Source organism: Sarcophilus harrisii, chromosome 1, assembly GCF_902635505.1.
Source record: "Sarcophilus harrisii chromosome 1, mSarHar1.11, whole genome shotgun sequence".
Classification (NCBI taxonomy): Eukaryota; Metazoa; Chordata; class Mammalia; order Dasyuromorphia; family Dasyuridae; genus Sarcophilus; species Sarcophilus harrisii.
Genome location: NC_045426.1, coordinates 432,107,123 through 432,134,385, shown reverse-complemented (window position 1 = coordinate 432,134,385; position 27,263 = coordinate 432,107,123). Strand labels below are relative to the sequence as shown.

At 32.8% G+C, this 27,263-nt stretch overlaps 1 protein-coding gene across 10 annotated transcripts in view; it reads left to right on the top strand.

Annotated features, from left to right (window-relative positions):
• The window catches only part of RALYL (RALY RNA binding protein like), an 803,768-nt gene that overhangs the window by 202,521 nt on the left and 573,984 nt on the right, over window positions 1-27,263 (top strand). For 9 of the 10 annotated variants that reach the window (XM_031946220.1, XM_031946214.1, XM_031946211.1 and 6 more), the window contains one exon: window positions 262-363. The exons of the other annotated variant lie outside the window; for it this stretch is intronic. In XM_031946220.1, the coding sequence (XP_031802080.1) occupies window positions 354-363 (10 nt within the window). In that variant the 5' untranslated portion in view covers window positions 262-353. The remainder of the gene's footprint in view (window positions 1-261; window positions 364-27,263) is intronic. 10 annotated transcript variants of the gene reach the window in all.

Below are 27,263 nucleotides of genomic sequence, written 5' to 3'. Positions count from 1 at the left end.
GGCTTAAGCTTTTCATTTGTTGTTAAAATCTTATATCAGAAAATCAATAAAACATATTAAAAGGAGTGATCCATGGACCAGAGAATTCTGTTGTAAGCAAGATACAGCAGTTTCAAGAAAAATTCTTACACAGCAAGTTAGCATTTTAAATGTGTTTTATGTTTGCTGAATGTTTTGCAGAATAACTTTTAGTATTCGAAACATCCTATCAGGAGAGGATGAAAGAGAGGCATCATCATCATTATTATTATTATTTTACAGATACGAAAAGTAAGAACTGAAGCCAAAATTAGAACATTTGTTTCCCAGTCCTCTGCTGAATCCATTGAACTACTCTGTCTCCTAGCAATAGAATGCCCACAGGTGATGTATGGTAAATTAAACATAACTAATTGTATTACTAACAGTTATATACACAACAAACCATATATTTTACACATGCAACAGGGAATTAAATGCTTGTTGATTGATTGATCTTTGTATTAATACAATATATTCTACAATTGTTTATGCTAGACTCTTTTTTCATTTGTCTGATTACACTGTGATTTTTCTCCTAATGATCCTTACAGCTACTAATTTTGGATCCACAGTCAGGAAAAACTGTGTTCAAATAGAACTTTTCACTCCACCTGTGTGACTCTGTGCCAATAACTTAAATACTTTCTGCCTCAGTTTCTTAATTTATGAAATGGGAATAATAAAATACTTGCTTCCCAGAGTTGCAATGTGAAGCAAAAGAGCAATGAGATAATATGTGTATAGCTTCATAAACTTCCATACAGTATAAAAGTACTAGTGTTATTATTATTAATTTGTGAGCTTTACTACATTTAAATTATTATAAAATCCCTACTCTGATGCCTGCACGTTATAGAAATGACACTGATTTCTTGAAAATCATTTCCTAAAGAGGTTTTTATTATGTGTGGTCCTCAGATTATCAATTTTTTTGGTGATGATTCATGAAAACTGCCTTGAACTATTGAAGTAAATAATATAATGAAATATAGTTTTTTAATGAAAACAACAACAATATTGCTGTAACTTCACCTAAATAGCATGAGATTTATATTTATAATTCATAATTATAATCAAATCTGGGTCAAGATAGTGGTAAGGGTGAGGGATCAAATCAATTTGGTAAAATGAATGAGAGCATAAATCATACAATAGGTATAATATATAAATCTTAATGGCTTTCAAAACTGAAGCAATATGAAGTATGAATAAAATAAATTTAAAAATCATAGAAATTTCATGTACACAAAGGCTGTCGTTTTTTTAAATGTTATTATGCTTTACATAGTGCTTTTACATATATGCTTTTACAAAGGAAAAATGAATCAATATTTGTATTTTCCCTTTTACTAGTCTTTTCAACATGATGCAGGGAGGGGAGTAGAAAGAATTTGAAACATCATTTGATTCAATTCATAGTTAAAAATTGTTATATCCTCTAATGGCATCTTTGAATTCTTTGCATCAGTGGGAATTCCATCCTTTAGCCAACAAAGCATTTATTCAGTTTAAAAAATTTTGAATTCCAAACTCTGTTCTTTCATCATCCATCTCCCACCCATTAAGAAGGCAATCAGTATGATATCAATTATATATGTGAGGAATCATGTAAAATGCATTTCCATATTTGTCATGTCACAAAAAAGTAAGAAAAATTAAGAGAAAAAAGTCTGTTTCAGTGTGCATTCATAGTTCATCAGATATTTCTTAGGAGGTGAATACCATTTGATACATAGGTCCTTTGGAATTGTTTTGAATCATTTTCTTGATCAGGATTACTGTATCTTTCACAATTGATCATCCTTATCATATTACTATTACTGTACACAATATTCTACTTTTGCTACTTTTTATGAGTTCATATAAGTCTTCCTTAGTTTTTCTGAGATCATGCTGCTCATCATTTCTTAAAACACAATAGTGTTTCATCACAATCAAATACCATGACTAGTACAGGAACAAAAAGAGCTGCTATAAATATTTTTTGTACAAATAGATCTTTGTACCTTTTATTTGGTATTTTTGGATTATAGACCTAATAATGGCATTGCTAGATCGAAGGATAGAAAAATTTTGACAGTCCTTTGGAAAAGTTCCGAATGCTCTCTAGAATGGTGGGATCCATTTACAATTACCAAAAGTGCACTAATTTTCCTATTTTGCAGATTACCTCCATCATTTATCATTGTCATTTTCTATCATGTTAAGCAATCTGAAAGACATGCAGTGGTCCTTCAGAGTTGCTTTATTTAATAAACAGTAATTTAGAGCACTTTTTTGAAATTATAGATAGTTTTGATTTCTTTGTCTGTAAACTTGTTCATTTCTTTTGACCATTTATCACTTGGGGGAATGGTTTTTAATTTCTATAAATTTGGCTCAATTGTATATAAACTTGAGAAACAAGGCCTTTATCAGATAAACTTGCTTTAAAATTGTCCCTCACTTTCCTTCTTTCCTTCTGATGTTGGCTACATCAGTTTTATTTGTGTAAATTTTTAAAAAAATCATATAATCAAAATAATTCATTTTACTTCCTTTGATCTTTTACTCTCCTGTTTGGTCATAAACTCTTCCCTTATCCATAGTCCTTTTGGATAGAATTTTCTTTACTCCCCTAATGTGCTTAGGATATCATCTTTTATGCCTAAATCATGTATCCATTTTGAACTTATGTTGGCATATGGTATGATATGTTTATCAATGCCTAGTTTGTGACAAACTTCTCTCCAATTTTCCAAGAAATTTTTGTCATGATGAGTTTTTGCCAGAAGAATTTGGATTTTTTATCAAACAGTAGATTACTATTGTAATTTACTACAGTATATTATTTACCCAATCTATTCCACTGACCTACAATTTTATTTATTAGACAACACCAGATTGTTTTGGTGATTACCACTCAAATATAGCTTGAAATTAGGTAGCACTAAACAATCTTTCATCACATTTTTTTCCTTAATGATTCATTTGATACTCTTGATCGGTTTGTTTTCCAGATAAATTTTATTATTTTTTTTAGATCTACAAAATAATTCTTAGAATTGTCATTTTTATTATATTAACTTAGCTTAACTATGATCAATTAATATTTCTCTACTTGCTATGATCTTTGTGCAAAATGTTTTGTAATTATATACATATAGTTTTGGGGTTTGTCTTGGCATTTAGATTTCCAAATATTGTATAATTTCTACAGCTATTTCAAATGCATTTTTCTTTATGTCTCTTCCTGCTGTGTTTTGTTGGTAATATCTAGGAATGGTAATGATTTATTTGATGGATTGTTTGTTATTAATAAGGTCAATTATACTTATAGTTTTCCTGATATTAAACTAGTTTTGTCTTCCTGGTATAATTCCCACTAAGTCATAGTATATGATCTTTGTGATATATTGCAATAATCTCCATGCTAGTATTTGATTTTAAAATTTTCATCAATATTAATAATAAAAATTGAGCTATATATACACACATACATATATATATATACATATATATATATATATATATATATATATATATATTCTATTTTTACTATTTGGTAGTGGGATTAATTTCCTTAAACTGAAAGAATACATGTAAATCCATGTAGTCCTGGGGATTTTTTTCTTAGGGAACTCATAAATGATTTGTTCAATTTCTGTTCTAAGAGAGGGTTATTTAAATATTAGATTTTCGCATATTCATCCATTTCACTTAAATTATCAGTTTTACTATCACTTTTTCTTTTTGATACTTTCATTTTAGCTATTTTGATATTGTTGTCTTCTGGGTTTATATCTTGATCTTCTAGTCACCATAGTATCTTTTTATGATTAGGTTATTTTATTTTTGTTGTTTGCTCTTTTTTCCCCATCTGTTTCTTGACTTTGGACATTTTGTTAAAGTTGGGCTCTGTTTAGCTTGGGGGATGCTATCCCAAATTTCAGGCTTTTCTAAATTGCTGTTTCCAGAACTAGTTTTGTGGGGACTTAAAAGTTTTTGGTACTTCCAAGAAGGGTTGATTGATGGAGAGGTGTGGCCACCACTCTCTTAGGCTGTGCTCTGGTCCTTTTATAGGAAGGACTCCTGATTAATTTGTAGCTGTAAAGACAAACTACTGCTCTTCAGGGCCCTTACTTTTTTGTGATCAAAAGCACTCCTCTCTGTTCTGGAACTAGTTAATGGATTTGCCAAATAGTATTCAGTTTTACACTAATTGCTAGCAGAGGATGCATTTAATCTCTTTCTCATCAGTTGCCAGATCACCTTATAATTTCTGACTCAATAATTACTGAAGGTGTTGCCACTTTTAAGGCTCACAGCTGCTGTTGCTACTAGATGGGCTTCAGGCCAGTTTTAACACAAGTGTCACAAAATTCCTCAGTTGTCTTGAGGTAGGAAAATGTATCATCCCAACCTTATTTTGTCTCTCCTGCTCCAGAGTTCAATCTGACATATTATTTTAAAGTCATTGGGAAGAGAATCATGGGGGTAATTGCTTCCTTTTCTCCACCATCTTGGTTCTTCCTCTGAAAGTACATTAAACTTTTAAATATTTATTACACGAAATGCTCAATAAAAGATGATCTAAAAGCCATTTGTAGTTTGCTATAGGATGATTTCTGGACATTTGAATAGGCAAATTATAGGTTGAACTCACAACTTTCCACTCCATAATGATTCTTTACTTAATATGATAATTATTCATTAGGCAATTACTGCATCCTGGGAGGAAAAGATAATTAAAAAGGTGAATAAAACATGATTCTACCCCCCTCAAGGAGCTTAAAATCTAGTGTAGAAGATAAAACATATTACGCAAATGTATATGTATCCACAATTAAAACCATTATACCTTGACAGATAATTTATTGGTTTCCCTTGCTTCCAGTATTTTCCCTCTTTAATTCACTATCTACATAACTATCAAATTCATATAACTGAGATAAAGGTCTGACCATTTCATTCCTTTCCTCAGGTCTCCTCTAACTTTCTCTTGCCTCAATGACAAAATGCAAATACTCTCTTTTTTAGATTTTTAAAAACATTCATATGGTATCTCCTTAACTTCTTTTCAGACTTATTGAACATTATTCTCCTTCATATAATCAGTGTCCCAGCACAATTTCTTATTCCATATGTAACATTTCACTTCCTGTCTCAGTACCTTTGCAAAACCTGTTCCCCATGGATTTCTCTTCTACCTTCTAAGACTCAGGATTCCTTCAAAATTTAGCTTGTTTAATCTCTTCAAGATACTTATCTTAATATTGTTAATTGTGAGATCTTTTCTGCAAAATCTGTAAAAATATTAATTACTCTCTGTATATATTTTATATTTTGTTTTAATCTTATTTATTCCCATTGTTTTATTTATGGGAAAGAATTTTTAGTTTTGTGTCTATTTTCTCTGTAGTTGGCTCACTCACTGCCTGTTGGGTAGTAAAGACTTAATGAATACTTATATGATTATCCTTGAAGAAGAGTGAGTACAAGAGATACTAAAGAGAACATATCCATCTGATGTTGATCTAGGAAGATTTAATAGATAATATAATATTTGAATTGACCTTCAACAATTGCAAGCATCTTAATATATAGAAATTATAAGAGATATGTCAAAGGTATGAAATAACAAGAAAAAATTGTGAAGGCAAGAAAGTGAAATGTTTGGAGAACAGCAAATCTTCCATTGTACTTAAAATTTAATGTGTGTATGTGTGTCCTTTTATACACAAATGTAGTTATATAGTTACTTATTAAACTCTAGAAATTCGATTGGAATTAGATCATATAGAGCCTTGATTTACAGAACTAAGGAATTTAGAAAATGGTGAACCACTGAAAATTTTTGGGCCAAGGAATCAATTATCAGAGCTCTACTTTAGGAAAATTAATCTTGTAGTGATAGGAAAAAGCAGTTTAATGTAAGCTCCTTGAGGGCAATAGTTAAATTAAGAAATAATAATTTAATGAATTAATAGATGGTCAGGAAGATATTAAAATACTCTACAATACAGATAATACAGGTAATTACAATGAGTGCAGCAGTGAAAATAAAAAGCAGTAGCTTTTATCATGAAATTTTCAAGTAAAAATGAGGAATTGATGATTGATTAGAAATGAAGATCAAATGAAAAAAGGAATAAGAAATGATCAACCTTTCCATTTTGGTTGATTGGGAGGATAATCATTAGTTTCAGTGATTCCTGGTATTTATCATATCAATGAACATTATGATGTCCCCTGGGTTCTAAATTTGGGAGAACATTTTCATAACAATTGGAATTATGACTATAGAGGCTTCAAGGGTATGAACAGACTTAGGAAATGGCTTTAACATGGCATAATATAAGAGTAGTTTAGCTCATTTACTGATTTGATGGGAAACTATATTCACTGTGATGTTTTACAAAAATTCAATGATAATCCTCCTGGAAACAAAGCCTACTGCCTAGCAATTTGAGATAAAAGTATCTCATTTTCTTGTATTATCATTATATGTTGTTTCAGAAATCTTTTTTGAGCCAGAAAAATACTATGGACATATCTCAGTAGATTCAAAGTTTCAGATATGAATGGAAACAGTTTGAAAGATTAAAAAAAATGATTTTAGCAAATGATGTTGGAAGATTGATCAGGTTCTCCCATATATTATGACTGATTGTATTGATACTCCTATCAACTTTCAAACATGGGATCTGTGGCATATACTTATTTGTATCTAATCAGTAGTCAACTCTGGGGCAGGAAGGAAGGGGAAGGGAAAGGGGAAATTTACATGGTAATTTTATTGTATATTTAAAAGGAAGAGTACCTTATACAAAATAGATTTGTAATTTCATCTATAATCATCTTTTTATTAAACCGTTAGGAAAATATTTGTTTTTTCCATAAATAAAAATTCAATAAAATATTTTTTAAGATATAATGTTATGTGTGAAAAACAGTAGTTTTCCACCAAAATGTGGTGTTCTTTTTCTTTAAAATAATAATGGTGGTTCTCTCTGGGAGCAGGTTTCTTGGGGAGGTTTTCTGGAGGCAGCCTTAGTTTCAGTTAAAAGTAATAATCACCCAAACGCAGCCAGGTGATAAAAGTTCAAACGTTTATTTCTTATCTCTTTCCAAGCCCGGTTAGCTTTCTTAGACGCCTCTCTCTCTCCTTGGTTCTAAGAGCTCTTGCAGCTTGTCCTTTGCCTCTGCTTTCTTCAGTTTCCAGCCAGCACCTTGGTGAAAGTTGAAAATGAATCTCTCTTGCCTCGGAGAGAGGGCTTGTGGGCTTCCTCCGAGCATGCTCCTCTCCGATCCCTGGCAATGTTCCAAAGTATAGATGGGGAGTAGAGTATGTGGAGTTAAATATAAGATAGGTAAGGACAAGGAACAGAAGGCGCTGTGTTTTTGAAAGGCTTTAAAAGCTAAATAGAATATTTCATATTTGATTCTAGAGATAATAGAGAGCCCCTAGAACTTGCTGAATGGTGGAGGGGTCTTATGGTCAGAGATAATCTTTAGAAAACTCACTGTGACCCCAGGACCTGACTTCAAATCTGGCAGCAGACACTTAACAGTTTTTAGCTGTGTGACCCTGGGCAATTCACTTAACCCCAATTGCCTAAGCAAAAAACAAACAAAAAACAAACAAACAATAACAACAACAACAAAAAAAACAAAACACTGGCAGTTTAGTGAAATTTATACTGGAATGGGTAGAAATGAGTCAGAGATATACATAGTAGTCCAGATGAGAAATGATAAGCCAAGGTTTCTGTGAAGAGAGAAGTGCATACATGAAAGATATTATGAGAACATGTTTATAGCACTGTGTGAAATTCTGAGAATACAGAAGAAAAATCAGAATAATCTCTGCCCTCAGGGAGTTAATATTCAAATAAGTTATTTGTTTTTTTTAATCACTTAGCACAGTGTCTGGCACTTACTAGACACAATACAAATGTTTGTTCCCATCTCCTTTCTGGGGAATATAACATATGTACAAAGAACTAAATATAAGATCACATAAGAGGGACAGAATACTTATAACTGGGGAGATCTGTGCTACTAGTTTCATGTTCTTGTACAAAATAGAGAATCTTGGAAGAGAGCCAAGTTGAAACATGCTCAGTTTGAGATTGTAATGAAACATCCAAGTGAACTTGTCCTTTCATAAGGACAAACTAGATTTTAGGAGAGAGATTAGTTTTTGCTATCTAGATTCAGAATCATCTGCCTAGAAAGATAATTGAATCCATAGAAGCAAATTGAATTATCAAAAAAAAACTATACTGAATAAAAAGATTTTGAGTGCAGAGTTTTAAAAAAAACACTCATGGGTAAGAGTGAGGAGATAAATGATGGATTAGTATCTTATAAAGCATACAGTCAAATACAAGTAAACATTTTCCTAGTAGATTAAGCTATGTTCTTAACAGCTCTTATAGCATTGATTTCTTGGAGATCTGCTTGAACTTCTCATAAGACTGTTTTAGGAGAAGATACCAGAGTACTGTAGCCTTACTTAATTAAATCAATACTAAATAGTTAACTTTATGTAGGTGTTACTTAATTTTTAGGGATGTAGAGGAAATGAAGTTGCTATTGTAATGATTGTCATTCATTAAACAAACATTTGTGAATACATTGTGCCATGCACAAGACTAGGCACTGACTATTTGAAAACAAAAAAATTCAAACAACAGAAAATAAATCCTGTCCCTCAAATAGTTTATTTTTAATTATACTTATTGATTTGAATCAGAAGAGATTATTTTTAGAAGGCTACATGAAAGAGTAAGATCAAGATCTGAAGTTTAGGAAAGTTTATTGACTTCCATATTATTATATTCGAGAGAATGGAGGCCAAACTAACTTAATCGATTCTCTCAAGATGTCTGCCTCCACTGGGACCCTGCTTATTCAACCTACAATCAGTACTGAAAATCTTCCTTATTATCCTTTGAGGAGAGGTGCTGATGTATATATTTTAATTTAAACACCACCTGTTTTTTCTCACTGACTCATATAGCCTTATTCTATTGCACCCCTGAGTTTTTCATCCACATTGACCCTTTAAACTCAGACCACTGCAAATGTTCCTAGCAGGTTCTTATAAAATGCTTGAGAATTTGGTTCTCTCAACTTCATTTGAAGTACAGATTGAAAAAATAAGAAAAATTCTTAAACAGGTAGGAAAATGCAAGCTATGATATTAATTTGACTCTGCCCCCCCCAGGGTGGTAAAATGTCTTTGCATGTCTGCAGGAACTGGGAATAGTTTTCTGAGAAGCTGTCCCGGCAGGAGACAATGTACCATTTTTTTGTTAATAAGAGTTCTATCAACTTGAAAGTCTAGGTTCTATTCAATTTTTCCCCTTATGATTATTTTTATTTCCCTGGAAATTCCTAGGTCTGAATTTAAAGATGGATTAAGAAAGTTTGAGTAGGGAATGGGGAAAAATAAATGATAATTCATGTCCAACAGCAAATAATTTTCACTATAGGTAGTTCTTTCTATTCATTGTTTATTCTTCCCAGCAAAGTCTGTTAATTTCTAATTTTCTTTTTAATGCTATAAATGATATAGTTGAATTATAATTTTCAAAATAAAACATACAATACACAAGCATTAGTACCAAAATAAAACAATCTCTCCAGTAACATTTTGGTTTAAGAATGTATTACTAAGGATTCTTAAAAATCACTGCATCAGCCCAAAGCAAACAATCAAAAATATCTTTAGAAATCTGTCCTTTCCTAACCAAGAAAACAATTTCAGCACTCATTCAATAAATTAAAATAATGGATAGGAAAAATATATTATTCTTTTGGCACATTTTCAAACAGAAGGATTAGAGACATTCATTCGAATCCAAAAGCATTCATCACAGTCTTTGATTTCAGTAGGAATTGATGTTTGGCCTTTTCTCATTCTAACTCCATCTACTCTAGATTTCATTAACTTGCAAAGGGAAATACATGCTCATACAGTCTAGGAGTGATATGTTGATGTGTGGCAAAAGAAAATCTTAGAAAACATGAAGAATGCTAGTACTTTGTTATTTTATAATTTTTATATTTGCATTTTGCTTCTAAATTTAAAGAAAACTATTATATGTATTTGTAGTTAAATGTTATTACTAGAAATGTTATAAAAATTACTGATGCTCCTCACAATTTTAAACATACTTCTACTTGAAACATTGATTACCTCAAGCATGAAGGTTATCCCTTCACATTTGCAGGATCCAAATCCCCCATGCTTTCTCAGGTCCTGTAGATTTTGTGCATATTCATACATTAAAATGGAATTTGTGATCTCATGATTGCCCCATGTCTTCCTGTTTTGTGTGATTTTTATTCATGGCTATCCAACTATCATTCAGCATATTGCAGATATCCTATTCTATTCACTGTTTTAGGAATCCCAATAAAACACTTAGAATGTTCATCTGATAACCGTTGTCTTTTTTTTTTTTAATAAGATTGGTGCATCTGTTAGTCTAGTAAGATATATCCTAAACATCTAACATGTTAGCTAATTCTGGGTCCATGAGCTTTTTGCTCATTTTTTCTATTTTTATTGCTGCATAAAATAACCGAGAGAGAGCGAGAAAGCGTGCACGCAGCATGTCTGCGTGTGTGTGTGTGTGTGTGTGTGTGTGTGTGTGTGTGTGGTTCAGTTTTGAGGGAAATAAGAAGGTCTTCTCTTCTTTGGAGCACATTTCACCTTGACTTAAAAAAAAACAAAACTTCTAGATAATTAGAATTATCTCAAGTAAAATGAGTTGCAAGTACCTCTTAATTTACAGTCTTCAAGTAGAGGCTGAATGGAAACTTATCAGGAATGTTGTAAAAGGGATTTTATTTGTAGGTTAAATTAAATGAATTTTTAAGTTCCTTCAAATACATATTTGGGATTTCATGGAATATCTTGAAGTTCTATATGTATATTTTATAGATACAAAGATAGAAATATAGATAAATAAATACCTAGATAAATTAAATCCATGTATGAACACATCCAGACTTATTTTTTCTGCAATGTGAGGAAATATCTGTATAAAAGTCTTATGTTAATATTGATAAATAATTCATCTGTTGTTTTTAATCTTAGAAATTTGCTAGGGGTACCAATAGTTTAAATAATTTGTCTAAGATAAAATAGGGTATTTAAGAGGTAGAGCTTGAGCTCAAGTGTTTTTGTTTTGGAGGTTTTCCACCTGATTACAGTGCCAGCCATCTATTCACTACAGCAATTGTATTATCTTTGGAATGGATTTTTTTCTATTAATATTTAGTGAGTTCTAGATCCTTTTCTGTCTGATCTTTTTAAGTTTCATTTTGCCCACCTCATGTAAAACATCAAGTAGCCAAGTGATAGTTGTCTAATGTTAGGGTTCCACTTTTATTGGTAGTGAAAATAGACTACTTTGGAAATTTCAGCAAATAATTTTATTCCACATATATTCGAGGTTCTTTCAATTGTATCTACAAAGGTTTGAAATTTCTTCTGCTTTTTGTCCTGTTATTCTTATTACTTTGGCTATTATGTAAATTAATTTGCTTTCCTTTTCCTTGGCAGCTTTGTTTCTTTGGCAAAATTTAAAGTTAGTGTTAAAGAAATATAATTTTGCTATTTAAATAATTTGAGATTATAGTATATAAAATGTAATACAACACACATAATTTCTTCCCAATTCTGGGCCTATTCTGTTATCCATTTGCAGCATGTTCCCAAAAGTCTTATATTAATAAATTGAATCATCAGGATGTCTTTACAATTGAATATTTGGACTACATGTGTGTGTTTATATCTTTGTCATAAAAACACATATTTACATACATGCATATACATAAATGCAAACATACATTTGTATATACATATACTTATACACTTATATATACATATATGTGTATCTGTATATATAAAATCATTGCTTGAATTGACACAATGTTCAATATATCCAAATTGGGAAATGATTCTAAAAGAATGTGATATATCATAGAAAGCAGTTTCAACAAGGACAAAAAAATGCCTCCTAAAAAATCTGTGAATATTGAAGATGGGTACCTACTCCCTTTTATAATCTTATCTATACAATCTTTGTATAAATAGCTTTTTACTGAGTTGGGGCTTTCTTGATGAAAATATGAAAAAGCAATTTGTAGGCTTTTGTACATTATTCTTATAGCTGACCATACTATCAGTTATAGCATTGAGAAATATAAAATGATAAAAGTCCCATTTTCTTTTTTATTGTTTGAACAGATAAGTATTTATACAAAAACCATCATCAAAGTTGCTATATTGTGTTTCCCAGAAGTACAAGTCAATTATTCAATAAGTATTGTTGTAAGCCTATTTAGTACTAAACATTGCACTACTCACTGAGGATACAAAAAAAAAAGTTTTAAAAAAAGTGTCAGCTTTCAAGAAGCTCACAGTTTAATGGAGGAGACATCATGCAAACAAGTTTGTTTTTGTGGCTATTGTTGAGTTGTTTGAGTTATGTCCACCTCTTCAAGACCTCCTTGGGGGTGATCTTGGTAAAGATTTTTACCGGTGGTTTGCCATTTCTTTTTCCAGTTCATTGTACAGATGAGAAAACTGAGGCTAACAGGGATAAGTGATTTGCCCAGGGTCAAAGAGCTCATAAATGTCTAAGGCCAAATTTTAAGTGTGGAAGATGATTTTTCTTGATGGCAGACCTGGTGCTCTATCCATATCTGCCCAGCCACCCAAATTATACAAAGAAAATATTGGAATGAAGGCACAGAGGATTAAGGAGAATCAGGAAAGACTTCCATAGAGGGTGAAATTTTAACTGAAACTTGCTGGAAGTCGGGGAAGCCCAGAGAAGTATAGAAGGAAAAGCTTTCCAGGTATGATAAAGAGTCAGTAAAAATACCTGAAGTTGGGAAATGAAGTGTCATGTTTAAGGAATTATCAATAATGACAGTATCACTGGGCTGCAAAATGTGTTTATGTGGATGTGTGCATGTGCATCTATGTGTGTGTGAGCATGTGTGAATATGGGTATGTTGTGGGATAGAGATTATGAAGGACTTTAAATACCAAACAGAGAATTTTGTATTTATCCAAGTGGTGACAGGGAGTTACTAGAATGTATTGAATAAAGTGAATGACATGGTTGGACCTGAATATTAGGAAGATCACATTGACAGTCCAGTGGATGATAGATTGGCGTAGGGAGAGATATGACATGAAGAGCAACTAGCAGGCTGTTTCAGTAGTTCATGTGACAAAATTGTGAAGATTTTTAGACTGAGGCAACTATAGAGATACTTTTCAATATATGTAATATATTGTGAAATATATATGTATGTACATATATATGTATATATATTTCATATAAAAGAGTATGTGTGTATACATACACATTAAAAAGGAAATTGTCCCACCAAGAAAAGTTAGAGGATCATGGAACATTTTCTGTATAGAGGACAAATAGGATTCCATTGATGGTAAGACAAGGGCTTCATTTTTCAAATCAGGGATAGGGAGACTGGATCTGTGATTTCACTGCTCTGTGCAACTTTCCAGTAAGCACATTACATCTATTAGTGCAAGTAAGCATCTTCTCTATAAAGTGCATTAAGTAGTTAAGTGACTTTCCCAGGGTCACACAGGTAAAATGTGTTATTAGATCATGCAGGCTCTTTATCCATTTTGTATCCCCAGTGAGTTATGTCAGGCTGCTTTTCAATTTGCAGATTTTATTACTAATTGCATTAAGTTCTAAAAATCTGTGAGGCCTTTTCTATGAAATTCATAGGGGGAAAACAGATGAGATCGATTTATCTATATATTAAAAATAAAGCAAATTAAAACAGACATATTTATCACATTATGATATGTATTTGGAAAGACAATTCATTAATTCATCAGTATATACATATAAACAGACAGGTTAATAGGTACACTTGTTAGAGGAAGCTAAGTGGTCAATAGATAGAGTGTTATATTTAGAGTAAGGAAGACCTTAAATCAAATTCTGTCTTAGATATCCAGGCAAGTCACTTAACCATTTTCTACCTCAATTTCCTTATCTGTAATTAATAATAGTAACACATATTTCTCTAGATTATTATGAGGATTAAATGAGATGGTATTTATAAAGTGCCAAAATATTGGGGTAATTTATAAATTACCCAAAGGGCATTGGAGAAACACCTAGTGAGTAGGCTATAGAACCTTCACTGTTAAGGAAATGATGTAATAGACCTCATTAAGGGCTTATATAACTTTAAAGGAAGGAAGGTTAAATATGTAACTAGAGGTAATGATAATTTATATACTGTTCTATACATGCACTATTAGCATTAATTACTATTAAAAAATGTAGAGCAAAGTTTTTAGCTCATGTAGTGACTCTTCTAAATAGTATTTGCAGAAAAAAAAACATCATCACATACAGATGGTATATATGTATGTGGGTGTGTGTATACATGTTGGAATCTTTACAAACTGTTAAACCATTGGAGTTGATAGAGACAATAATTATCTAATTTGGCTTGGTTCAATATGGTTGATGGGGTCGGAGAGGAGCACTCTGGGAGGAAGCCACAAGCCCTATCTTCGAGGCAAGAGATTCATTGCATCTTCCACCTTGGGGCTGGCTGGAGTCGGAAGGACAAACCTTTAGATTTGGAGACATTCAGGCAGAGCTCTTGGAACCAAGCAGAGAGATGGGCTTGAGCTAACCGGGCTATATTGAAGGACACAATGAAAGATCTGAACTCTTTTATCACCTGGGTGTGTTTTTGAAAAGAAACACCAACATACACACATATACACACACACAAACACACATATTAGATCACATGAGTAGAAAAAATATTTTGAGGATGTAAGCTGTACTTTTTACAAAAAGTATCCATGATGATAAAATAATGGATTTATTAGTCACTCATTAAATCTTTATCAAATGTGTGTGTCAGACATTATGCTAAACTTTGAGAATGCAAAAGAAGGTAAAAGACAGATTTCCATTTTCAAGGAACTTAAATTCTAATGTAAGACAAATGCAAAAGAAAAATGGAAAGGAGAGTGGAGAGACAGAAGATACCATATGAAAAAAAGGGTCTTGATGGAGAAATCAAGATGAGTAAAGCTGGATAGGAAATTTAAAAAAAAAATGCCTGGCCTGGATACCCTCCTAAACTTAGATTCTTGGAGGAGCTATTAATCTTGCATTGTTAGAAAAGAGCTCAGAGGCTCAGAGTACTGATGAGGTGAGTTCTAGGGTTAAAGTAAACTTCTAGGATGCTGAGATTCCTGGTACATGATGGAATAATTCAGGGGAGTGTGGAGTAGTGGCAAATGAAGGATCAAAGATTCCATTTTTATCCCATTTATATAGTAATTACTAATTTACAAAGCTATTCTCTTACCTAACTCTGTGAAATAGGTAGTGATGGTGTTATTTTTTCCCATTATGCACATGAGAAAATAGAAACTCAGAGGGATTGTAACATATACTGGAACTGTAAATCCAACACTCTCCATTTTATCTTGTAACATGGGGAAATAAAATGAAAAAAAAATATCCCTGGGATGGGAGCATCAGGGAAGATGGTAGAAGGATTCTTGTAAGAACTGGTCCTGGGTCAAGGGGAGGGATTTCATCTGGTTAAGTTAGGATGAGGACTCTGTTTCAAGAGTAGGGAATAGTGTGTGAAAATGGACAGAGGTGAAGCAATTCAGAATGAGACTGAAGAATAAGTGTGCTTACTAGATTTATGATAAAAATGAGGGTAAAGTTAAAATAAATGTAATTATAGGAACTTTCTAATTTTGTAACTTCCTACTGAGTACCAAAATAAAAAAGCATAAAGTGTCATGCATTCATCTTAATGAAGTTTGTCTTGAAAGCTATGGAATGTGTTCTCTGTACCCAGGACTGGTTAAACCCTCTGTTACCCACATAATTATCCCCTTGTTACTATTTGAGCTCTTTGTTCCATTTCTTTTTTTCTTTTCTTTTCTCTTTTTGGTTTTCAGAGGGAATTATAAAGTAGGATCTATTTTCACCCAGATTTCTCATTTTACATTTATTTATTATACAAACGGCCATATCATGCAATCTGCTTTCTTGATCGATTCACTTAGAAAATGTTTATTTAGCGCAGTATGGTACACTGAATTTAAAATTAAACTCTGGTTTCAAATCAAATTTCTGTTAATTACTGGGTCTATGGCAGAAGACAATTCATTTAGCCATTTTGACATTCAGCTTACTTTCCTGTAAAATCAGGATACTAATACTTATGTGTCCTACTTCACAGGGTTAGTTTAAGGAAATTGCTTTGTTGACTATAAAGTATCATGTAGAGGAAAAGCAAGACATCCTTATTGTTATGTATCACTACACTTCCCTGACTTCCCTGTTTCCAAAGAGGCTATCTGCATCCTTTCAGTAACCTAGGTTCAAAAACCTAGAATCATGCTTGATTATATTCTCTTCTCTCACCTTCCATTTCTATTCAATCTTTTAAATTATGTCCACAATATCTCTCATATTTATTTCTTTCTCTCCATACATACAACCACCACTTTCATTAAGGTTGTCATCACCTCTCAGTAATTTGGATATCTCATTTAGTAGCTTAATTGATCTCTGCTTTCAGTCTCTTTCCTTTTGAATGTGTTCCATAAAACAGTTGTGGAATTAGAATTATGAAAACACAGATAGAACTGTCGTTTCCTTCTCGAAGCTTCAATGTCTCTCTGCTACATTTAGGAAAAATTCTGGCCCTTCATGGTATGTCTCCTCTTTCCTTTCCAGACTTATTTTCAGTTACTTTACTTCAAGTGCTTTGTGATCTACCTAAATTTGTCTAGTTAGATGAGCAGGTTGCTCTCGGAAAAAATCTTGGAAAGGCTTCTATGAACTCAAGCAAAGTGAAATGTCTGTATACAAAGTAATAACAATGTTCTGGGATGATCAGCTGTAAATGATTTTGCTATTCTCAGTAGTACAGTGATCCACGACCACTCTGAAGGATTTATGTTGAAAGTTCCTTTTTAATACACAGAGAAAATTCTGTGTCTGAATACAGATTGAAGCATTTCTCTCTCTCTCTCTCTCTCTCTCTGTCTCTCTCTCTCTCTCTCTCTCTCTCTCTCTCTCTCTCTCTGTCTGTCTCTCCTCTCTCAACTTTATTTTCTTGAGGGATTTTTATTAGGATTGGAAAGCTATGTTTTCTTTCACAACATGACTTTTATGGAAATGTTTTGCATAATTTCACATGTGATTTCTTAATGGGAGATGGGATGGGGATAATGGAGAGAATCTGGAATTCAAAAGTTTTAACAACAAATTTTAAAACTATCTTAAATGTAACTGGGAAAAACATTGAATAATTTTTAAAATATATAATTTGCCTATTTATATTTCTCTCTTCAGAACCTATTCCTATCTTCGCACAAGTATACTTGGTATATTCTCCCTCCCCCCTCCCCTCTTCTTGGAACTTTTACTTCCATTTGGGGCCCAACTCAAGTTCCACTTCTGATATAAAGTCTATTCTGGTTTTCTCAGTTATCTATGTTGTCCCACCAAACATGTTGTTCATGTTGTTTTTACTTTGTATTTTATATTTCCTTATGTGTTATTTGCCACTAATTGAAAGTAAGCTCTTTGAGGTCAGGGTCTGTTTTACTTTTGTATTTATATCTCTAGAACCTTGTACAGTGACTGGTGTATGATAGATACTTAAGAAATACATTTTTTTTGGAATTGTATATGTACAAAGCAAATAGCAGATATAAATTAATCAATAAGCACTTATTTACTGCTGACTGTGTTTCTGAAACTGCTAGCATTTGGGTTTGCAAAGAAAAATAAAATAGTGCTTGCCCCCAAAGAACTTATATTTTACTGTGAGGAAAATGGCATCTGTATCTATATCTATATACATACATATATTTATATACATAGGTAAATGCAAAATATGTTCCTGGTAATTATAAATTAATGGAAAGAAGAAGATAAATATTTATTAAGAACCTATTATATGCTTTTGACTGTGCTAAGGGCTTTGTAAATATGATTTCATTTGATCTTCAAAACAACCTTATGTGGTAGATTATGGCCCCCATCTTATAGTTGAGGAGACTGAGGCAGACAGTGATTAAGTGACTTGCCCAGTGTCACTCAGATCCTAGGTATCAGACACTGAATTTGAAATAATTTTTTCTGATATCAGATCCTCAGTATGCCCAGTAGCTGCCCTGTTGGGAGGAGTACTAATAACTTAGGAGGAAGTGTTAAAAAAAATCAAAGAAGTTAAGAAGATAGTTCATGAGCAACAATTTGAAAAGAATTAAGAAATGGAAGAAATGAAAGCATTTATTCTAAGGATTATGGTCAGGTTGTACAAAGGACATTTAAGAAATGGAATGGTAAGTATAAGATCAGGAGGGAATGGTAGTGTTGCAAATAGGGGGATTGAGGCAGAACAATTAGGAACTGAGGCAGGACAATTAGAAGGGAACTGTGGCACAACAGGTATAGGGAGAAACATAAGAGAAGAGAAGAAAGAAGACAAGATAAAATAAGAAAGCTTAGTAACTAGTTGTGGGGTATTCCCTTAATTTGGGGCAGGCAAATTGATGTTCCAGTAAAAAAGATGAAAAAGAGGAACTACTTCCCTTTAAATTTTTAGATACCATGCATACAGTATCTATCTATCTATCTATAAAATGCTTTCCTTATTTATGCCTTGAAATGTCTGTTTTAACTATTGCTTTGTTGGAGATCTTGACTGTTCCCCTTGCCTTTTGAGTTCAATTAAAAGGTAATAGAATTTACTCCAGTCATATATTCTAGCTCTGCCTGAATATTTATGTTGAAGTGTTCTTGTACACAGCATATAATTTCTAGTACATTCAGCTATCCTCTTCTATTTTATGAGTACATCTCACTTACATTCATTATTACAATTGTTAATTGTGTTTCATATGTTCCCATCCCCTTATATCTTTACTTCTCTTTGCTCCCTGCCTCCCCTGTACAAAAGAAGGAGGTGGTAAAAGAAGAGTGTGCTTAATGCTATGAGCTGTAATTGAAGTGTTCTATTTCTGCTCTGGTACCTCTTTAATCTTCTTATCACCTAGCCTCCAATTACAGTTTCTTATTCTTTTTTCTTTCTTTCTTTATGCCATCATCTGTACTCAACCTCCAGTTTTGAAGTTTGTTTTGCTAATGACTTCTTCCTCATTAATGCTTTCCTTCCTTTGAAACTTTTCCCCAGTCTTCATCTGTTTTCTAGTTTACTGTATCTTTACATCTTTACACTAAATTAACTCTGTGTGTGTGTGTGTGTGTGTGTATTGACTTAAGGGAAAGGAAGTAAAATTCAAAGGATATTCATTGCCTCTACCCCTTACTGCATCTTGGCATAATACTCATTTCATGGATCCTAAATATGTGAGATAGTAAGATCCCACCCTTTTCTCCTTTTATTTTCTCTTTTGCATTCCCTTTTTCAAACCTTTACTTTTTAATCTTTAGATTGTCATAACAACCAAACCCCTGTTTCTCTCTAGGCCCTGTTTCTCTTGAACTATTTCTATGTCCTTGTATCAGGACTTTGAAGTGATTTTTGTTTTTTCTCCCCCTTAAGATATAAACATTTTGGGGGATAATTCTGGGAAGATGGCAGAGTAGGTTGGTAAATTTCAAGTCCTTCCAATTTCCCCCACAAATACAACTAATTTGCATTTCAGAGTGTACATAGAATAGTAAAAAGCCAAGGAGAACAGGGCACTTCCAGACGCCGCACAACAAGATCTGAAGACCCCAGGCCAGTATTAACCCATGTGAAGTGTAAACACCTCGAGGATAGCTTCCCAGAAACATCAAGTGGGGAATTTTGGGGCTTGCTGGATTGACTGAAGTTTTAGCTGAAGCACCAGAAACACTTTCATCTCCTGGACTGTTTGTTGGTTGAATAGGGGCTTGATTCTGGGAAGACAGAGTGAACCTCAGCTGATTGAGAACACCAGGTTCAGCTGTGCTCCTGAGACATTGTCCTGGGAGAGAAGGAACCAGCCCCTGATGAGTGCAGAGCAGCAGAGCACTGCTGGCTCTGGGCATTTGCAGGAGGGTGGAGCACTTGCTTTGGGGTTCCTGGTCAGAGTGGAGAGCTGAAGGGTAGCTTGAGGCATCATCCTACACACACCTCATAATTAGAGATGATTACGCTAATATCTCTTATAAAAAAAATGAAATGGCAAAGGAAAAAAAAGCCCATTGAAACATATCATGGGAATAGGGAAGACGGGGATTCATCTTCAGAGGAGAACACTTTAGTAACAAAAAAGTTTCTACCCCAAAGAGTAATGTGAAATGGCTCCCTGCCCAGGGAGAATTTATAGAAGAACTCAAAAAAGAAATCAGAAATCAAATGAGCGACACTGGGGAAAAACTAAAGAAAAAATTAAAACTATCAAGAAAAACAAGAAGATTATTTAAAAAAAAAGTTAACCAATTAGAAAAGGAGGTACAGATTCTCAAAGATGAAAATAACTCTGAAAATTAGAATCAGGCAAGGGGAAGCCAGTGAAGCCATGAGAGACCAAGAAGTAACAACATAGATTATAAAGAATGAGAAAGTAGAATAGAATGTGAAACATAGCATAAGAAAAACGATGGATCTGAAGAACAAATCAAGAAGATAAAATATAAGAGTAATTGGACTGCCAGAAAGTTGTGACCAAAGAGAAAACCCTGATACAATAATGCAGGAAGTAATCCTAGAAAGTTGTCCTGAAGTGATAGAACCTGAGAGGAAAGTAGAAATAGAAAAAAACCCACCAATCACCACTTCAAAGAGACTGTGGAAAAACATAGGTATATTCTTGCCAAATTTTGAAACCCTCAAAGAGAAAATTTTGCAAGGAAAAAAGAACAATTCAAATACAATATAATTCAAGAATATAAACATTTCATCATCATATATCTTCTGTCAAATGCTCAAAACATTTTAGTTTTTTCTTAAGCTAAATGTGTACATTTTAAAACTTTATAGCTATGTCTTATTAGCAGTAATGCTCAGAAAATCTTGATTCCATTAAAAGCTGATTTTTCTTCTGTGTAATTATTCTCAGTATAGATGTTAAATTATTCTTAATTTTAATAGCTTGTATAGTTTTGCCTTTTCTAATACTGTAATGTCAAGATCTCTTCTTTAATATTAGAACTGTCAAATCTTGCATGATTTTGAATATGATTCTTTACTATTTGAATTATTTCTTTTTGTCTGTTTACAATATTGTTCCTTGACCTAGAAGCTCTAGATTTTAGTTATGATATTCCTACTGCTCTCTTTTGGGAAGTGATTAGTTATTCAGTTTTCTTTTTCTTCCTTGTTTCTTATATATTTGAGCAGCTTTCATTTATGATTTGTTGAAATCATGTTTTGAAATAAGGCATCTAGGCTTTTTCTTAGACCATACTTCCCTCTTGTTGACCTATTTTCTCTGTCATTTACTTTTCATACATTATTTTATGGTTTTTTTTCTATTTTTTAAACTTTTGGTTTTGTTTTAGTATATCTTGTTATCTTATTGATACAATGTATTTTATCCATTTTAATTTTTAGGAACTTTGTTTCTTAAATAGTCCACCCTTTTATGTTTGTCTATTAATTTTCCTTTCATTTTTATTCTTTTCTTAGATTTCATTCTTTTTATAATTTATTGATTATTTCTGCCAACCATTCTTATAGTCCCTTGTGACCAAGCAGTTCTTTTTATGTTATTATTCTGGTAGTTTTTGTTGCCGTTCTTTTTTAGGTTTTCCTTAGGAATGGGTCTTAATCCATTCTTTTTTTCTTCACAGCCTTTGGTGTCTTTTTTTGTTCTTATATTTCTAGAATCTGTTTTTAATTTGGAACTTAATTCTATGGGCAGACTGTCCCTTTTTATAATTTTCAGTTGGGTGATCAAGTCCCATTTAATCTTGAACAAGATGTCTTAGAATGTTTCTTCTATCTTTTATTTCCTTTAGTGTGTCAGCCTTCATAATGCTGACAAGATTCTTGTTCCCTATCAGAGTTATCCTTGATTAAGACGCTTGGTGATTTTCTCTCCTTCTGGCTTAAGCTTCCTTGATCAAGGAGCAATTTCTTTTGCTTGGCATTTCTTTCATCAAGTTACTGCTGTAGTCTGCATTGGCCCTTTCCCAGATGGTGGGAATTCCCTCTGACTTGTTTATTTGTATTAATGATGACTTCTTTGGCGATATTTGTCTTTCAGTGTCCATAGATCCTAATTATCTATTCTTTCAATCTTGGGTTGAAGGAGATTACTGAAATATTTCTTTGGAACTTTTTGGTCCTTATCCCATAATATGCTCATTTTAGATCATTCAACGACACAATATAGGTAAGAAAGTGACTTTTGCACATTTCATGTGAACAATTTACTTAGAAGTACTTTTTGTAACCAGTTGGTTTCTACATCTTCAAAAACGGAGATAATAATGACACCTATATCATAGGTTTATTGTTAGTATCAAATGGAACAACATAAGTAAAGGACATTTTGAATTTTAAAGTGCTATATAAATACTATTAATCTAACACATCATTATCATTCTCTTCACCATCACCTTTTCCCCACCCCCATTCCACCACTATTTCTCTAGATCTAGGAGGAGGCCATACATATTTTGAGGAAGATAATTTTGGGTGAATCCATCATTATGTGGCAGACCTTCTGCTGAGCCTTTCCAAATTCAGCCAGGTTTGTGCTTGGAAACTTCTGATAGTACTTGACATCTTTCTAGCTTGGAAAAAACAGGCCAAAGTTTAAGCATAGTTGTATGTCCTTCAAGAAGTCAAGATCTTAACACCATGATCACTTCACATCATGAAAAAGTATGGAAGAAGAAGTTTGATCTACAGAAACCATTATTTGTAATGGAGAGAAGCTTGACACATTCCCAATAAGATTAAAGGTGAAACTAGGATGCCCATTATCAGCACTGTTTTCCAACATTGTACTAGAAATGCTGGGATTAGCAACAAGAAAAGAAAATGAAATTAAAGGAATTAGACTAGGCTATGAGGCTTTCTTTTACAGATGACGTAATGAAATGCTTAGAGAATCCTAGAAAATCATCCAAAAACCTACTGGAAACAATTTATAGCTTTAGCAAAGTTGCAGAATATAAAATAAACCCACACAAATCACCAGCATTTCTATATATTATTGACAAAGCCTATCAGCAACAGATGGTTAAGAGAAATTCTATTTAAAATTACGGTAGACAAAATAAAATACTTAGGGGTCAACCTCCCAAGACAAACCTAAGAAATGTATGAACATGATTACAAAATACTTCCCACACAAATAAAGTCATCTCTAAACAATTGGAAAAATATCAATTGCTCATGTGTAGGCTGAGTTAATATAATAAAAATGACAACTCTGACTAAATTGCCCTATTTGGTCAATGCCATACCAATCAAATTGCCAAAACATTATTTTATAGAACTAGAAAGCACAATAACAAAATTCATCTGGAAGAACAAAAAGTCAAGAATATAAAGGGAATTAATGAAAAAAAAATTCAAAGGATGGTGGCTTAGCAGTACCAAACCTAAAACTATATTATAAAGCAGCAATCATCAAAACCATTTGGTACTGTCTAAGAAATAGAATGGTGGATCAGTGGAATAGATTAGATATAACAACACACTAATCAAGGTCTATCGCAATCTAGTATTTGATAAACCCTCAAACTCCAGCTTTTGGAATAAACCCGCTATTTAACAAAAATTGCTGAGAAAACTAGAACATAATAAATCAGAAATTCTACTGAGACCTACATCTCACATCCCATACAAAAATAAAGTCAAAATTGTTACATGATCTAAGAATAAATGGATAATTTGCCTATCAGATCTTTGGAGAAGGGAGGAATTTAAAACCAAAGCAGAACTAAACAACATTATGAAAGGGTAAAATGGACAACTTTAATTACATGAAACTAAAATGGGTTTGCACATCCAAAACCAAAAGAAACAAGATTAAAAGGGAACTACAAAGGGGAAAAGTCTTTATAGCCAGTATTTCTGATAAAGATCTCATTTCCAAAATATATTAAGAACTATGTCAAATTTATAAGACTACAGGTCATTCCCCAGTTGATAAATGGTCAAAGGATATGAACAGACAATTTTCAGATGACAAAATTAAAGCTATCTAGAGTTATGTGAAAAATGCTTTAAATCATTATTGATTAGAGAAATGCAAATTAAAACAATTCTGAGGTACCATTTCACACCATTTAGTTGGTAAGATGACAGGAAAAGATAATGATAAATATTGGAGGAGATGTGGGAAAATTGGGACACTAATGCATTGTTGATGGAGTTGCAAAATGATCCAGTCATTTTGGAGAGCAATCTGGAACTATGCCCAAGGGGTATAAAACTGTATTTTGACCCAGCAGGGCTATTACTGGGTCTGTATCCCAAGGAAATCATAAAGTAGGGAAAAGGACCCACATGTGCAAAAATGTTTGTAGCAGCTTTTTTGTGGTAGTAAAGAATTAGAAAATGAGTGGATGCCCATCAGTTGGAAAATGGTTGAACAAGTTGTCATATTTGAAGGTAATGGAATATTGTTGTATAAAAATGATGAACAAGCTGATTTTAGAAAGGTCTGGAAAGATTTCCATAAACTGATGCTGAATGAAATGAGCCATACCAGGAATACATTGTACATAATAACATCAAGAATGTGCTGTGGTCTACTATAAAAGACTTGTTCTTCTCAGTGGTTCAATGATCCAAAGCAATCCCAATGGACTCTGGACAGAAAATGCCATTGCATCCAGAAAAAGAACTAAAGAAACTGAATGTAAATTAACACATGCTGTGTTCACTTCTTGTTTCTATTTTTTTTCTCTCTCCCATGGTTTTTCTCTTTTGTTCTAATTTTTCTCTCCCAACACGATTCATAAAGCAATGTGTATTAAAAATAAATTTACTACAATTTAAAAAAAAGAAATTAAAAAATTGAGCCAACTTAAAAAAAGGAATTTGGTGGAGGACTTAATTTTAAAAACTGATAAATTATAACATTTTGCTAATAACTAACTTGGGATATGATCTAAGTTTTTTATATTTGTTATCTCTAAATTCCGAAAACATTGTTCAGTGAAATCAATTACAATCAGTTAATCAAAGAACCTCATTAGTATTAATTGAACTTTCCTATGCTTTTTGAATAATTTACGCAACAAATATATTTTAGCTAATGTACATTTTTCCATCCATTAAATTCATATTTTGGGGGGCAGCTAGATGGTGCAGTGGATAGAGCATCAGCCCTGAAGTCAGGACAACCTGAGTTGAAATCTGATCTCAGACACTTAACACTTCCTAGCTGTGTGACACTGGCCAAGTCACTTAGCCCCAATCGCCTAAGGGGAGAGAGAAAGAGAGAGAGGGAGAAGGAGAGAGAGAGAGAGAGAGAAGAAAAGGGAGAGGGAGGGAGGGAAAGAGAAAGAGGGAGGGATGGAGGGGAAGGGGAAAGAAGGAGGGAGAGAGGGAGAAAAAAGAATTCATATTTTTTCAGTGTCAAGAGAGTGCAAAAACAAACCAGTATATGAACACTTTGTTGAAGATTCATGGAGTTGAAAAAAACCTTATCATAATCCATTTATGATATCTAATAAACTGGGCTTTTTCCCCCCCTTACATTTTAACACTTCCAGAGAAATCTTCAGGCAGTTGCAAGTGCTTAATATATACTGACGCATAAAGAAAATGCATTAATTAGACACATCATTCTGAGATAGTTTGAATAATCAATCATTTGCAAGTTAAATTCAATGTAACTACAGATTTGAAGAATGATCCAAAATTAGCATAACTTAGTTTCTTTTCATGAGCAGCTAAAATCTTTGTTTAATGTCCTTCCATCTATCTTATGTACTTATTAGAGAAATTGCAATAACCCATTATGTACTAAAGAACTTTAAAGATTATATAACATATTCCATCAAATCTTAAATTAATAATGACCTCAAACTTATAAAGATGCAACATTTCATTGATATGATTATTTCACATATTGTTCAACCTCTCTGATCTGTAATAATAGTTTATATTTCTATATAGCATTTCCATTTTTCAAAATGCTTTCTCATAGATTACCTCATTTTATTTTCTTGCCTCTATGAAACAGAAAACCCTCTGTTTTATAGAGGAGGAAATTGAGATGCAGAGAGGCTTAGTGAGTTGTTTATGGTCACATAGCTATTAAATGGTAAAGCCTTATACTAGAACCCAGTTCTTCCTACTCTTGATCCAGTGTTTTCTATAATTTAATGCCCTCTACCTTTATCAACTTTGTAAATTTAATAAATTAGAAGTTGATCAATAATTTTAAATAATCACAGTGAGTGAACACATTTTCTTCATTATCCTTTCTATGTGTTATGTAGCTTCTTTATTTGGAATGGATTTTTTTTGTCGACTTTTTGAACCATTCCTCAATTTTTGGTGAATCAATAAGCCTTTATTAAGGTCCTGCTCGTCAGGTATTCTGTTTGGGCCTGGAAATATATAGACAAAAGAATAGCATCCCTACCCTTGAGGAGTTTGTTTTATGTTGAGGATGACAATCCTGTGCATATATTAGAATGTTAAAAATAGATACAAGGTAAATTCTATCCCAGAGTATGTTCACATTTGGGTGATGGAAAGGGCCCTTGTGTAAAAGTTGGCACTTAAAGTGTGTTTTTTTTTAAATTCAATAGTATTTTATTTTTCCAATTACATAAAAAGATAGCTTTCAACATTTCATTTTTGTAAGGTCTTGAGTTCCAAATTTTCTTGTTCTCTTTCTTTTACCTTTCCTTTCCCTAAAGCAGCCAGCAATCTGATATAGCTTGTACAGTTTATATTCGTTTTAAACTTATTTCCATATTAGTCATGTTGTGAAAGAAAAAAATCAGATCAAAAGGGGAAACCAAAAGAAAGAAAAATTAAACAAAAATGTTTAAAAGGTAAAAATAGTGTGCTTCGATCTACATTTAGTCTCTATAGTTCTCTTTCTGGAAGTGGGATAGCATTTTTCCATATGAAGATTATTGGAATTCTCTTGAAACAGTGCATTGCTAGGGGCAGCTAGATGGCACATAGAGCACTAGTCCTGAAGTCAGGAGGGCCTGAGTTCAAATCTTGTTTCACACATTTAACACATCTTAGCTGTG